The sequence below is a fragment of the Sturnira hondurensis genome, unplaced genomic scaffold (assembly GCF_014824575.4).
Source record: "Sturnira hondurensis isolate 20B ecotype Veracruz unplaced genomic scaffold, ASM1482457v3 Scaffold0011391, whole genome shotgun sequence".
In the NCBI taxonomy this organism is placed as follows: Eukaryota; Metazoa; Chordata; class Mammalia; order Chiroptera; family Phyllostomidae; genus Sturnira; species Sturnira hondurensis.
In genome coordinates, this window is record NW_028084022.1 from 1,027,675 (window position 1) to 1,039,860 (window position 12,186).

Below are 12,186 nucleotides of genomic sequence, written 5' to 3' on the forward strand. Positions count from 1 at the left end.
CATTTTTCTAAAGATTAATACCATGTAAGTCACCATAATGACACATCTGCTTAAATTCATCTCCATTTATGTTATCATTGGAAACTGTGAGTGGTTATGCTACTATTTTAGTGCAATCTGTGCAGTGTGATTTCATTAATACTCAAAGATCTGGATCCCATGGGGTAGTTGTGATGAAAGAGGGTGGTTGTTTTCCAGGTGAGTAACCCAATCATAAATTAGAAATCTTCATCCAGGTTGTTACAGAACAGAGGTCCAAGGGGGGCAATATTTGCCTCATCCAGGGATGCCAAAAACTGTTACAGAACAACAGGGGCCCCTCCCAAGGACAGTATACTGATACCTACTGGGCTTGTCTGTCTGCCACCAAAGGAAAGACATCTCTCAATGTCAGACATTTGTGAAAAGGAAAGGAAAGGTTTATTTAAAGCTGTACAGACTTAAAGTAGTGACCCAATGCCCCCCATTAAAATATCAAAGTCCTTTAGGATAACCACAGATGCCCACAGTCCTTCCTTCTCCCCTGCCCTAATTAGGGGTACCATATCTCAGAAAAAGCAGCACATGTTCATGTTTCAGGCTGCTGGCACCATCAGCTATGTCACCATCCAGGCAGGATCTCTAATTTATCCAAAGCCATACGGCACCTTCTCATGGCCTACTAGCAAGAGTTCTTTGTACCCATTCTTCCAGGAAAAGTCTCTTCTGCTTCCCAGGCCACGTGGCCAAAGGGAGCATCCCAAAGTCAGGTGGTCCTCTTCTACCAGAACCGCAGGGCTCTGTACTCTGGTCAAAAGTCCATGGTTCTTTCCTTCACATGGCTGCAGGGGTCCCCACTCTGCCAGAAGCACGTGGCTTTCTTCTTCATCTTCATGTTCTTCATCTTCACCCCCTTTGCCAGGGGTCCCCACTCTGGCAAAGCCGTGTGATTCTCCACCAATGGCTGCCTTGTCTGCATTTAAATCCCCAACCCAGTCCTCCTTTGCAGCCCTATTTCCGACTCCTCCTACAATTATCTATACCTGCCAGCACTCCTGTATATTCCAAGTTTACTGAGCTGCCATCATGAGTCTGGAGGCGTGGCCCCATGGTATGGGGCCAATCATCTCCAAGCTCTCACGCAGGCATTGTAATGGGGGCTGGGAGTTGCCTCCCAATTACATCTTGGGTGGAAGTCACTCCCTTCTCCCTGGCTCAAAGTGTGGCTACAGCTATTTAACATATCTATGAAACCAGTTAAAGGTTATAGATATGTTAAATGATGATTCTAGAGGTTATCTGTGAAACTGTTGCTATGCAAAACAATTCTCAATGGCCCATCTCCTTTGTCCCTTCCCCCAACTGACACCTGTGGGGGATAAGGGTGAAGACATATTAATATTTCCTGGACACCTTGAGTTCTGGACCCCATCCCAAATCCCTTTTGGGGGCACCCCTCTTGGCTGCACCCTGTTACAAGGTCAATGATTAAAGAGCAGTTTTAAACTTTTAAAATTTTGGTTGGGGAAGTAGATGAGCAAGGAATAAATGTGCAGTTTGTTCATTAGATTCAGCAACAAGGCATTGGGCATCTTGCTATTCATTGCTGTTGGAAGTGTAGTCAATTTCTTAATTTAGCAAGCCACTGACTTCTTAATTGTAAAATGCATTCAAATACTGTGAGCACAAAAGGGAGAGGGGAGATATGTGTCCTTAAGAAGTTCTGGGGTATATTGCCAGCCTTTGAGGAAGTCCATGTATGGCTGTCAAGAACTAAAATTTTAGAGTATATGGAGCCTGGGTGTTGAATAAAGATACAACATAAATCACCAAATGTAATAATATGAGTCACTTTTCATTTGGGAAAATACACAAAAAAGGAAGTGTATGCCCTATCTGTTTTAGCCTACCTGCTGATCTATTCCAAATAGTGCAGAATGCAGCTGCCAGCTCTCAACTGTACTGTTGTAACAGGTGTGCCAGAGTCAGCCTTGTTGCTAAGTTTAGCTCTGTGTGTAGGGATTATACACTTGCAGCCCCTTGGAGAGGGGAGTATTGCCAAATGACTGTGTATAAAAGTAGGAAGCACTTGGGAATTTCACCACCAAGCTAGATTTAGAACAAAAAGGACAATCTACATTGGTAACAAGGTACAGAGAGCTGCAAGTCTGGGTGGAGATGACATTAACCTAATTTCCATTCCATTTCTCTCTCACTTCCACTGCAGTTGCTGAGGGAGCATCCTGTGAAATTTGATGAGCACTTTTAGATGCAAGAGATAATTGGTTTTTTTAAGCAGGTAGAATTTAACACAGGTATACTTGTTCTTTGGTGGCAAAAATATGACCACCCTTCCAAATTCTAATATGGTTCCCCTTTGAAACATTTGGTTTCTTAAAAAAATCAATCTTTTTCTACTCTTGGCATACCAGGGCTACTTATGAACATTAAATTTTTCAAAATATATTTATCTGATAGGTAATAAGTGAAACACTTCATCTTTTGGCAGGAATCAGGAAGGGAGGAACATTTTCTGGGAAAGACAAATGTCAACTTGAGGACGTTGATCTCAGTAAAGATTTGTTGGGGGGTGTTGTTTAGTTCTTTCCTCCTTTGTCTCTATTTTTCTTACACCCACATCTAAAAGGAGTCTGGTGATGACTAAATAGCTATCTGATCATTTTTCAGAAAGAAAAACCTGGCATCCAGAAGCTTGAATGTTTTGTCCAAAGCCACAGCAATTTAACAGTGGCTTTCATTTTTTAATTATTTTATTTAATAATTTAATATTATTTTAATATTATTTCATTTCTGCTTCCAAGTAAAGTTGAGTCCTCTTTGCTAAGGTCACCTTTAAACAAAGCTCATGTTTATGTCAACTCAACCCTGGAGCTTGGTTTGGGAGAATCCCATTGTTCCAGATTTTTGTAATACATCTGTCATTATCTGAGTTTTTTAAAGTTCAGTAAAAGTAATAACACAGATATAAAATGCACATTTTCCCTGGCTAGCTTAGTTTGTTGACTGGAAACTTCTTTCTGCAAACTTGCTCTTTAAACTGAAACAGTTTCTTTAAATGTTTTCTTTCATTTGGTTCAAATCCAATGGCCTTAGATGATAAAAGCAATTGTTTAAGGTCAAACTTGTTCTTTTCTTGAGTAACCTTCTTTGAACAATCAGCCCCTTTGAAGGCAAATTTTCCTTGTTCTTGGAGTTGCAGGGATCCTGTGTTTTTTACAACAGCTGCATGTGAATTTCTGTGGTCTGAGGTTTGCTCAAGGATCTGGCTCTCTCTGGTTACTATGGAAACCTGCCCTCCCACCAGCTGCCATTTTTTATATTCCTAGCAAAGAATGAGTATTAAACCTCTTAGTCATCTGACAAATGGAGTCAAGATAAAGAATAACGCAAAGAAAACACAAACAACATTTTGTTAAATGAACAACTTGTTGATTTCCTACATGGGAAGTTGAATGCAATAAAGGTAAGCTTTCCTGGACATCACCAACATTCAAGAGTTTACTGAGATCTACTAAAACTCATCTTCATCCTGGCTTTAATAAGTGGGAATTCGACTCTGCATCTCTATATCTGCGAATTCAGGAACACTTTCTGCACTCTCAGAGCTGATGGGTGAGATGACATGTTTGAGCCGAAGGAGCATTATGAAGAGCAGCAGGAGGAGAATGGCCAGGAGGCTCAGAAATAAGCCCACGTATATGTACAGGTTGGGATACTTATCTAAAGTGGTGTTAACCTCTGTTGGTGGGGTGGAGAAATGGGTCCACTCAGTGAGAGTTCCAGGGTACTTGAGATGCGCCTCTGTCATCACTCGACACTTGAGTAGGTATTTATTTCTATTTTATTTCTACTGCCCTTGAGGCATTTCAGTCACTTAGATTGTCTCTGAATATATTGGAGGTTTTCTAACAGTCTCCTACAAAGCAATCATGACCAGAGCCATGTCAGTAGTGCATAAGCAAAAAAATGGTGACATTCTAATTTGGCAATTACCACACCCTCTCTGTCCTCCAGCACTGCACTCCCTTCCCAAATAGGTTTTATTGGAACTTCTGGATCATTTTCCATAGTCTTACTCTTATAGTGATTAAAATAAAATTGTGAAATTACTTTATAATACTGGTATGGGTACAAGAATGTCTCAGAGTATTAAATCACACTTCTATTCAGTTTTGGTAGGAGAAAGGGCTTTGTTTTACTTACAACTCATCTAAATGCATGCACTAATTATGTGAATTTAATTGGGTTTCTATATGAAGAGACTTTCTAAAGCTTTTGTATATTTCAAGCTTAGCATATCTGAATTTTTACCCTTCTTGTCTTTCTGAATCTCACTTAAAGATGGAGCTTATAAGGTTCCTACACGGCTGCCGCAGCTTGAAGGCTAGAACACTAGAGAGTGTGTTTTCTACAGTTTTGTTGACATCACTCACTATATGCTGGAGGAAAAGTATTGTCAGACCTGGTAATTTTCAGATGGATGAAGTCTCACAGGTGCTGACAGCAGTAGTTCTAGGCTCAGAAGATTTGACTTTTACAAATCTTCAACAAAATTATTTTTCTGAAAATAAAAAAATAAAAATAAATTATTCAGTTATCTAAGAAAATCAGATGGCAATTTTTGAAGTAAAAATTAACTGATATATTACAAAATGGTTTAATATTAACAAATTAGATTTAAAATGATATCCTGAGTTTTTATCATTTTGAATGCTTTTTTTTCTATTTGTTAGATAACTATTAAAAGGTTAAAGAAAAATTCAAATTACTGAACAGCAGATAATAACTAAAATTAAACTGTGCTTTCCAAACTAACTGACCATAAGATTTACCTGAGGTACATATTAAAATATAGAAACTGGGCTCCAACCCAGATATTCTGAATCATAATATCTGCACTAAGGGCCAGGACACCACTGCAGAGAGTCATATTTTATGGGTCTGGGGTGAGTTCCAAGCACTGGTATTATTTTAAAGCTCCACAAATGACTCTATACTATAGTCAGGACTGATAACCACTTTTCTAGTTTAACCAAGAAAGCCTAGCAGTGAACTAAAGAAGACTGAAATCTAAGGATTCATTTTTAAACTCCAGGTCCCAGTACAATGGGTTGCTTTAACAAATTAAGGAATGCAGGCTTCTGCCAATTTTATTTTTGTGTGTTTGCTTTCTCCTTTAAGTCTGTGGGCATGACAACACACCTTTTTTCAGTATTTGAAAATTAGAAGAAATTGAGGGAGCATATTAGTTGGGATCAAATAATCGCATCTTTCATGATCAATAAAGACAGAACCTTGTCTTTACTGGCAAAAACAACCATTCCAGTGTGTAAATAGCAGCAACTATTTACTACAGAAGTCTTCCAAAATGATTTAGCTTGTTGTTCTAAACATGAATTTTGAATGTGGGTGACTAAAATAAACAATATAAACCACTATCACCTGTCAAACTTCTATGTGCAGTAGTAGTGGAGAGCTGACAATGTAGCCTAGTTCTGTTGCTTGTTGACATACTCAAGGAGAGTTTACAGAAATAGTTCCAACAATCACAGTAGTCTTCTTATGATCTTGAATTTTGCCCCCAGCCTGGGAACACTTCAGGTTAAAGTTTATATTCACTAGCCTACTTCCTGTAAGCTGCATGATTCTTAGTCTACCTACCTGCTGCCCCTACCACCTATGCAGAACCACCTGGTTCATAAGAAACAAATGCAAAAAGATTTAGTCTTTTCTTATTGTCTCTGGAGCAATGGTCTAGAAGACATTTTTGCAATACTTAAAGGTACATCTACCTTGATTTCTGATTCACTAACAAGTGGAAAAGACATTCACAGCAGGTATCCTTTACTTCCCTAGAAATACCATGCCCCAAAGGCAATGGTTCACCTGCGCAGCTTGTTAAAAAGACAGATTTCAGATCTGCTATTGGCAGCTCCATCTTCCCAAGCCCTTGGTTCTAGACCTTGTTTGTTCTCTCAAATCCAGTTTTTCTCAAGAGTGTGATGCATGGACCCCATATATCATTTAAAATGTAAATTTTCTAGACATTTTACCAGGCCTACTGAAATCTAATATTTTAGATCAAAGCTCAGGAATATTCATTATATGCGCAAGTTCTTCAGGTGATTCTTTGCACACCAAGCTTTGAGAGTTAACGATAAGTCTTTTTGTCTAGACAGCCCAGCTAAAATATATAGCTAATCTGCCTAATCTATTTTATCGGTTGTTTGGGAGCCCTACTTTAAAAAAGCATTTAAAATTTTTTATTTATTGATTTTGAGAGACAGAGGCAAACAGACAGACATCAATTTGCTGTGCCACTTATTTGTGCATTTATTGGTTGATCCTTGTATGTGCCCTGACCTGGAATATAGAACCCACGACCTTGGAGTATTAGGACGATGATCTAACCAACTGAGATACCTTGCTAAAGCCTAAGAAAATGATTTAAAACAGTGTTATAGGTTGAATTGTGTCCCCCAAAGATATATTGAAGTCCTAATACCCAGTACCTGTGAATGTGACCTCATTTGGACATAGGGACTTTGCATATAAAACAAAGTTAAAATGATATCACTAGATTGGCCCTAATCCAATGTGACTGATGCCATTATAAGAAGAGAAAACAGAGACATACAGAAAGAAGACAAAGGCAGAGATTGGAATGATGCATCTATAAGCCAAGGCATGCCAAGGATTACCAGCAAATGCCAGAAGCTAGAAGAGCCAAGGAAGGATTTTACCTTACAGATTGAATAGAGAACATGACATAATGCTTTGATTTCAGACTTCTAGCCTCAGACCTAAGATAATAAAGTTTTGTTACTTTAAGCTATTTAGTTTGTGGCATTTTGTTTATGGTAGCCCTAGGAAACAAATATACAGGGTAATTACCCTGAGGCCCTGGTGTGTTTGAATTTGGGAACAATGTTTCTCAGTGTGGTCCAAAGAAGTCTCTTCATCAGAATCACCTGGAAGATGCTTATTACAAATGCAGATAGCTAGACCTTTTCTTTTGCATCCTAGATCAAAATCTTAGGGAAGAGGACCCTGAAATCCACATTTGTGCAAAGCTATCCACTTAGAGTTTCTGCAAGAAATGATTTCCAGTAGTACCCGGGGGGGGGGGGTGTGTATGTGTATTGGGGTACTTCCTTCAGAGGTTCTGATTCAGCAGGTCTGTCTGGGTCATGAACATCTATAGTGTTTAGAGCTCCATAGGTGATTTTGATATGCAACCAGGGCTGAGAAGCACTACTTTATATATAGAACAGAACATTTCAGATTTAGGATTCCGATAGTCCTGGGAACACACACAGAGGAATCTTGATCTCACTTATCCTATTTATTAAATGTCTTTCTTATATATTGTCTGTCTGAGCAGCCTCTTTCCAGCATCAATTCTTCTCCCTGCAGCTCTTTTCCTTAAAAGTAGTAATGGCCCAAAGATATGAGCTTAATGGAATTTTCACCCATGTAGCCCACAAGCTACTTTTTCACCTGATGCCAACAGAGAAGTGAAAAGAAAATAAATACTCAGTGCTGGCACAAGCCAATTAGGAGAAACCTCTATAGTACTGAAGGGTCATTAGTCTCCTGTGGATCTCTAAAACACAGATTTGGATAAGTTTTATTCATTGGTTAATGGCTCAATGCCATCATGGCACATCCAGGGCCTCTTTTGCATACTTAATAACACCCATGGATAAACACCAGTGAACAAACACCTACCAACTTTAAGATTGCAAATAATTAATAATTTACATGGCATGTACCTATGTTTTGACCCATATCTTCCCATTTCCTACATCTCCCCAGATATAATGAATGTTTTAAATTTTGTTAATCATTTCCTTGCTTTTATTTACACACACACACACACACACACACACAAATACCTATGACAAAACAATGTTGTTTTTAGTTTTGTTTTGAACTTTATAAAAAAGGTTTCAAGCAATATGTCATTTTTGATTTGCTTTTATTTATAACTATTCTTTTTTATTAAATTTATTGGGGAGGAATTGGCTAATAAGATCATACAGGTTTCAAGTGTACATTTCTATGATACATGATCTGTATATTGCATTGTGTGCCCACCACCTAAAGTCAAATTATCTTTTGTCACCATGTATATGGCTCCCTTTACCAACCCATCCCCTTCTTTCTGGTAACTGTCATATTGTTATCTGTCTGTCTCTGAGTTTAGTTTTATATGAAAATGGAATAAGGTTTTGGAAGCCCTCATATTGCCTTTGAGGCTCCTTATTGCCTTTGGAATTTATTCTTCTTAGCTTGGCATTCAAGGCTGTCAATGCCCTGATCTTGACCTTAACTCCTTCCACTACTTTCCTTTTCAATCAAACTGTAATGCTCACTGTTACCTTTCTGCCTGCTTCCATGCTTTGGTTTGACCAGTGCCTTCCATCTTCACACACTCTGCTTCAGGAAATGCTACAATTCTTCATAGTTCAGCTCATGAAACTGACTTTGATGTCCCATCCAAATCCCAATTCCCACATGCTTTGTATCTCTTCTAGAGAAGTTATACTTGTTAAATATTGCAAATATTGATTTCGTGTTTTTCTCTAAGTTGTAATTTATAAATTCTTTTGGGATCTTTTTTTCAACATTTTATTCCTTATATAACCATGCTTGCAGTAGCAGCTCAATGATTGTTGACTAAATTGGTGGATATAGCAGAAGAAATGCATTTAGCACTAACAGTTTTCAGAGAAGCCCAGTCTTTTCTCTGTTCTGATTGCTAATATAGCTTGGGGAAGATCCTAAAACTCCGTTTTCTTTTTATTCAAGTCACCTACTCCCCTATCTCTTATTGTGTAAAGGAGACTGAATTCCTCATTATAACCTGGAACTAGGGAATAATCACTTTGTTAGAAACTTTGCTCTTGAATTACTATTTCAGTTACATAATTTTAAAGAAAACTACATGGGATGGGTTTACAGTGAATGCAATTGCATCTATAGATTATTTTCACTAACAGTTGATAATACATTTTATGCCTCCTACACAATTGACTCTAAAACTGTATTAGTTCTGAACAACCTCTTATACAGTTGTCAATTTTTAAAATTTAATTTATTTATCTCTAGAGGGGAAGGGAAGAAGAGAGGGAGAGAATATTAATGTATGGTTGCCTCTTGTGGGTCTCCTGCTAGGAACTGGCCTGCATGTGCCCTGACTGGGAATCAAACCTCCGTCCTTTGGTTTACAGGCCCGTGCTCAATCCACTGAGGTACACCATTGAGGGCAGTTGTTAATTTTTTTAAACATTTCATTTCAAGGTTTGGAAAACTAATCATATATTTCTTAAAACCTCCATAGGAAACTTCCAAATATCCTGTTTAATGCAAACAAAGTCTCTCAATTTAATTCCTCAAATCCATGAAGGACTTTTAAACAAAAATTTAGGTAGTGGGGAATCCTCTTTGTTACTCTGGTCCTGTATCTGTGACAACTTTTTATAAAAGCTTTCCAAACAGGATGGTCATAGCTGTCTGCTAACTAAACAATGAGTTGTTTAGATAATGTTGTTGCTCCATTAAAAGCTCTGCATCATTTGGAAAGAGGAAAAACTATGAGACTGCAAAAGAAATAGAAATTCTATTAATTCTGAAGGGTCTGATTTTCGTGGAAATACCTTATAGAATTTTAGTATCCTGCAGTCCTTTCTGGAAAGTTCATAAAATAAAATTCAGTCTCTAATCTTTGATAAAGTTATTGAAAACTATTGAGGGATAAGGAGGAGACTGAGAGGACAAATAGGAAAATAAAGGTAGGAAAATAGAGGAAGGATGAAATAACAAAGAAAGGAAATGTGAGAAGTGAGTAAAATGATTAGGGATTTTGGAAGTATATAAGACATAGGAGGAAATGAATGATTAAGAGGTAAAGATGAAGATAAGGTAGCAGAAAAACATTGGTAAAGAAGGGAGGAAGAAAGGAAAAGGGGAGGGAAATTTGGGGGAATGGCAAAGAGATTAATTTAATGATTGGCTAATGTCCAACATTAGCCTGAACATCTGGTTTACTTCTCTTCTAATGTAAATCAAAATATCCACCAGCAATGTGAATACACCTTTGCTTCTCTGATTGTATGTTTTGCCATTAACTTGGTAAATAAAACCCTTGGTAATAAATTAAACTTTGAGTATTTTTGGTATGAACATTGAAATGTCAAGTCTTTGGTAATGTTTCACATCACCATAGTATATATAACCACACAGAAGCACAATATACACCCAGATCATGAATTTGTCCCCTTAAAATGAGAAGGGAATGTGTAGTTTTCTCCATCCATTGACCCTAAAAGGTATTCTTTAGTGAATCTTGTTTCTAATAACAGCAATAAAGTTCTGCTTGGATCCTGAAAATCAGATTGACATTTATTTATTCAGCAAACCACTGAATGTCAACCAAAGTACCAGACAAGCTGATAAGTGCTGGGGATATAGGATTTCAGTCCTCAAGGAGCTACTAGTAGTCACTTTTGCTTTTTAACATGATAAAGTTCTGAAAAAAATGCACTGGTAATTTTACATTTTTCTGCATGACACCTGCCTATATGATTCCAGAGCTGAAATCCCACCAAAAAGCTAAGAAAAATGATCAGTGGAACAATTCAAAAGAGAAAAAGTATCAATTGAAACAGATTTTAGGAGTTAATACATTCAGTTTGCCCAGTGTGAGGGCAAGAAAACTAAGGAAGGAAGAAGCTGTTAGAGTATCTAGTTCCACATAAGCCTATGAAAAAAACAGTTCTAACCACAAGTGCTTTTTCAATGGCTGGAGCCATTAAGTAATAAGCTTTCTCAAGTGGGAGTTGCTGTATTTTCTGCAGCAGATGGTGCCTGTTTGTTACACCTGCTGATAAATAAAATAATGCCGCTTATTTCACCAAATAACATCATAATATTTTCAAATCTCTCTTACCTTTCCTGGCTCACGGGATGAATGGGTTGGCTGTTTGAATCACCCTTTGGACAGACAACTTGTTCAGGAACATCTCTGGAATATCTGGAAAATATAAGTCTTGTTTTGCCAGAGAAACAGGATGAAAGACTATATTCGTACAAATTATGCTTTCTCTTTCCTGAAGAGTCAGTCCTTTCCAGTGCAAAATATAAAAACACCTTCTAATAGGCACTTAAAGTGCCAGTTGCCACTTACAGCTTTAGAGTGCAGTTTCAATTGCCTTTCTCCTTATAAACTTTAAAAAGCTAAGAGAAGTGTCTGTTTGGATATGTATATATACCCTCTGGAACACTTGAATAGAAGCAGCCTGAATAAAGTCCCCAGTTTCCCTTTCTCAAGGAAGACTTTAGAGTACGCAGGAAAGGTAGAGAGTGATTCAGCTCTCCTCTGCCTTCAGCGGTATGGAGCCAGAGAGGGAGGAGATAAGAGAGAAGCTGAGAAGCAAAGTTATTATAAGCCTTGCACTTTAACCCCTTCGAGGTTTCTTCATGCATTTGGAGGATTAGCAAAGGCTCTCTGTCTTGCTGAAAGCTTCTTCATATGTCACTTAAGAGGATCAGATCTATTGCAAAATTAAAGAGGTTTTTCATCCCAGGTCTTACAGTAATATATGCTTAGAATTGAAACCAAATATGCCAGGGTGTAGTGGTATTTAAATAATTCCGTCTTTCCAAAGAGAATGTATTCATATATATGTCCCCAGGTTTGAGAATTTTTTTAGGCACGAACTGAGTACTTTTATTATTTAAAAAATTTTTGTGGAAATTTAATATCAGTCTTTGAATCTATGTCTGAGTTTCTGGTTGGAGGGTCTAAGCTTTAGGTAGAGTATCTTTGAAGAAGGCATTTCTCTCCAGGGTATATATTTCATTAGAAATAATTCATTTACCTGTAGTTTAAATGTCCTTACTATGTTTCTTTTTTTTAATATATTTTATTGATTATACCATTACAGTTGTTCTATTCCCCCTCTTCTTTCCCCTCCACCCGCACACTCCCTCCCCCACCATTCTCCCCCACCTTAGTTTATAACCACGTGTCTCAAGTTCTTTAGATTCTATATTTCCCCCACTATTCTTGCCCTCCCCCTATCTATTTTCTACCTACCATCTCTGCTATTGTCTGTGCCTTCTCCCCCCTTCTCCTCCTCCCATCCCCCTGTTTCTAACCCTCCATGTGTTCTTCATTTC

General features: G+C 37.8%; 1 protein-coding gene across 1 annotated transcript; it reads right to left on the reverse strand.

Annotated features, from left to right (window-relative positions):
• Nucleotides 1-3,105: 3,105 nt before the first annotated feature.
• On the reverse strand, nucleotides 3,106-11,359 carry SERTM2 (serine rich and transmembrane domain containing 2). The gene is made up of 4 exons (XM_037060163.1): nucleotides 11,192-11,359; nucleotides 10,955-11,038; nucleotides 4,463-4,561; nucleotides 3,106-3,916 (listed from the first exon to the last, which is right to left on the reverse strand). Exon 4 carries the CDS (start codon nucleotides 3,806-3,808, stop codon nucleotides 3,536-3,538), a length of 273 nt encoding a protein of 90 aa, XP_036916058.1. The 5' UTR covers nucleotides 3,809-3,916; nucleotides 4,463-4,561; nucleotides 10,955-11,038; nucleotides 11,192-11,359; the 3' UTR covers nucleotides 3,106-3,535.
• Between the last annotated feature and the right edge of the window lie 827 nt (nucleotides 11,360-12,186).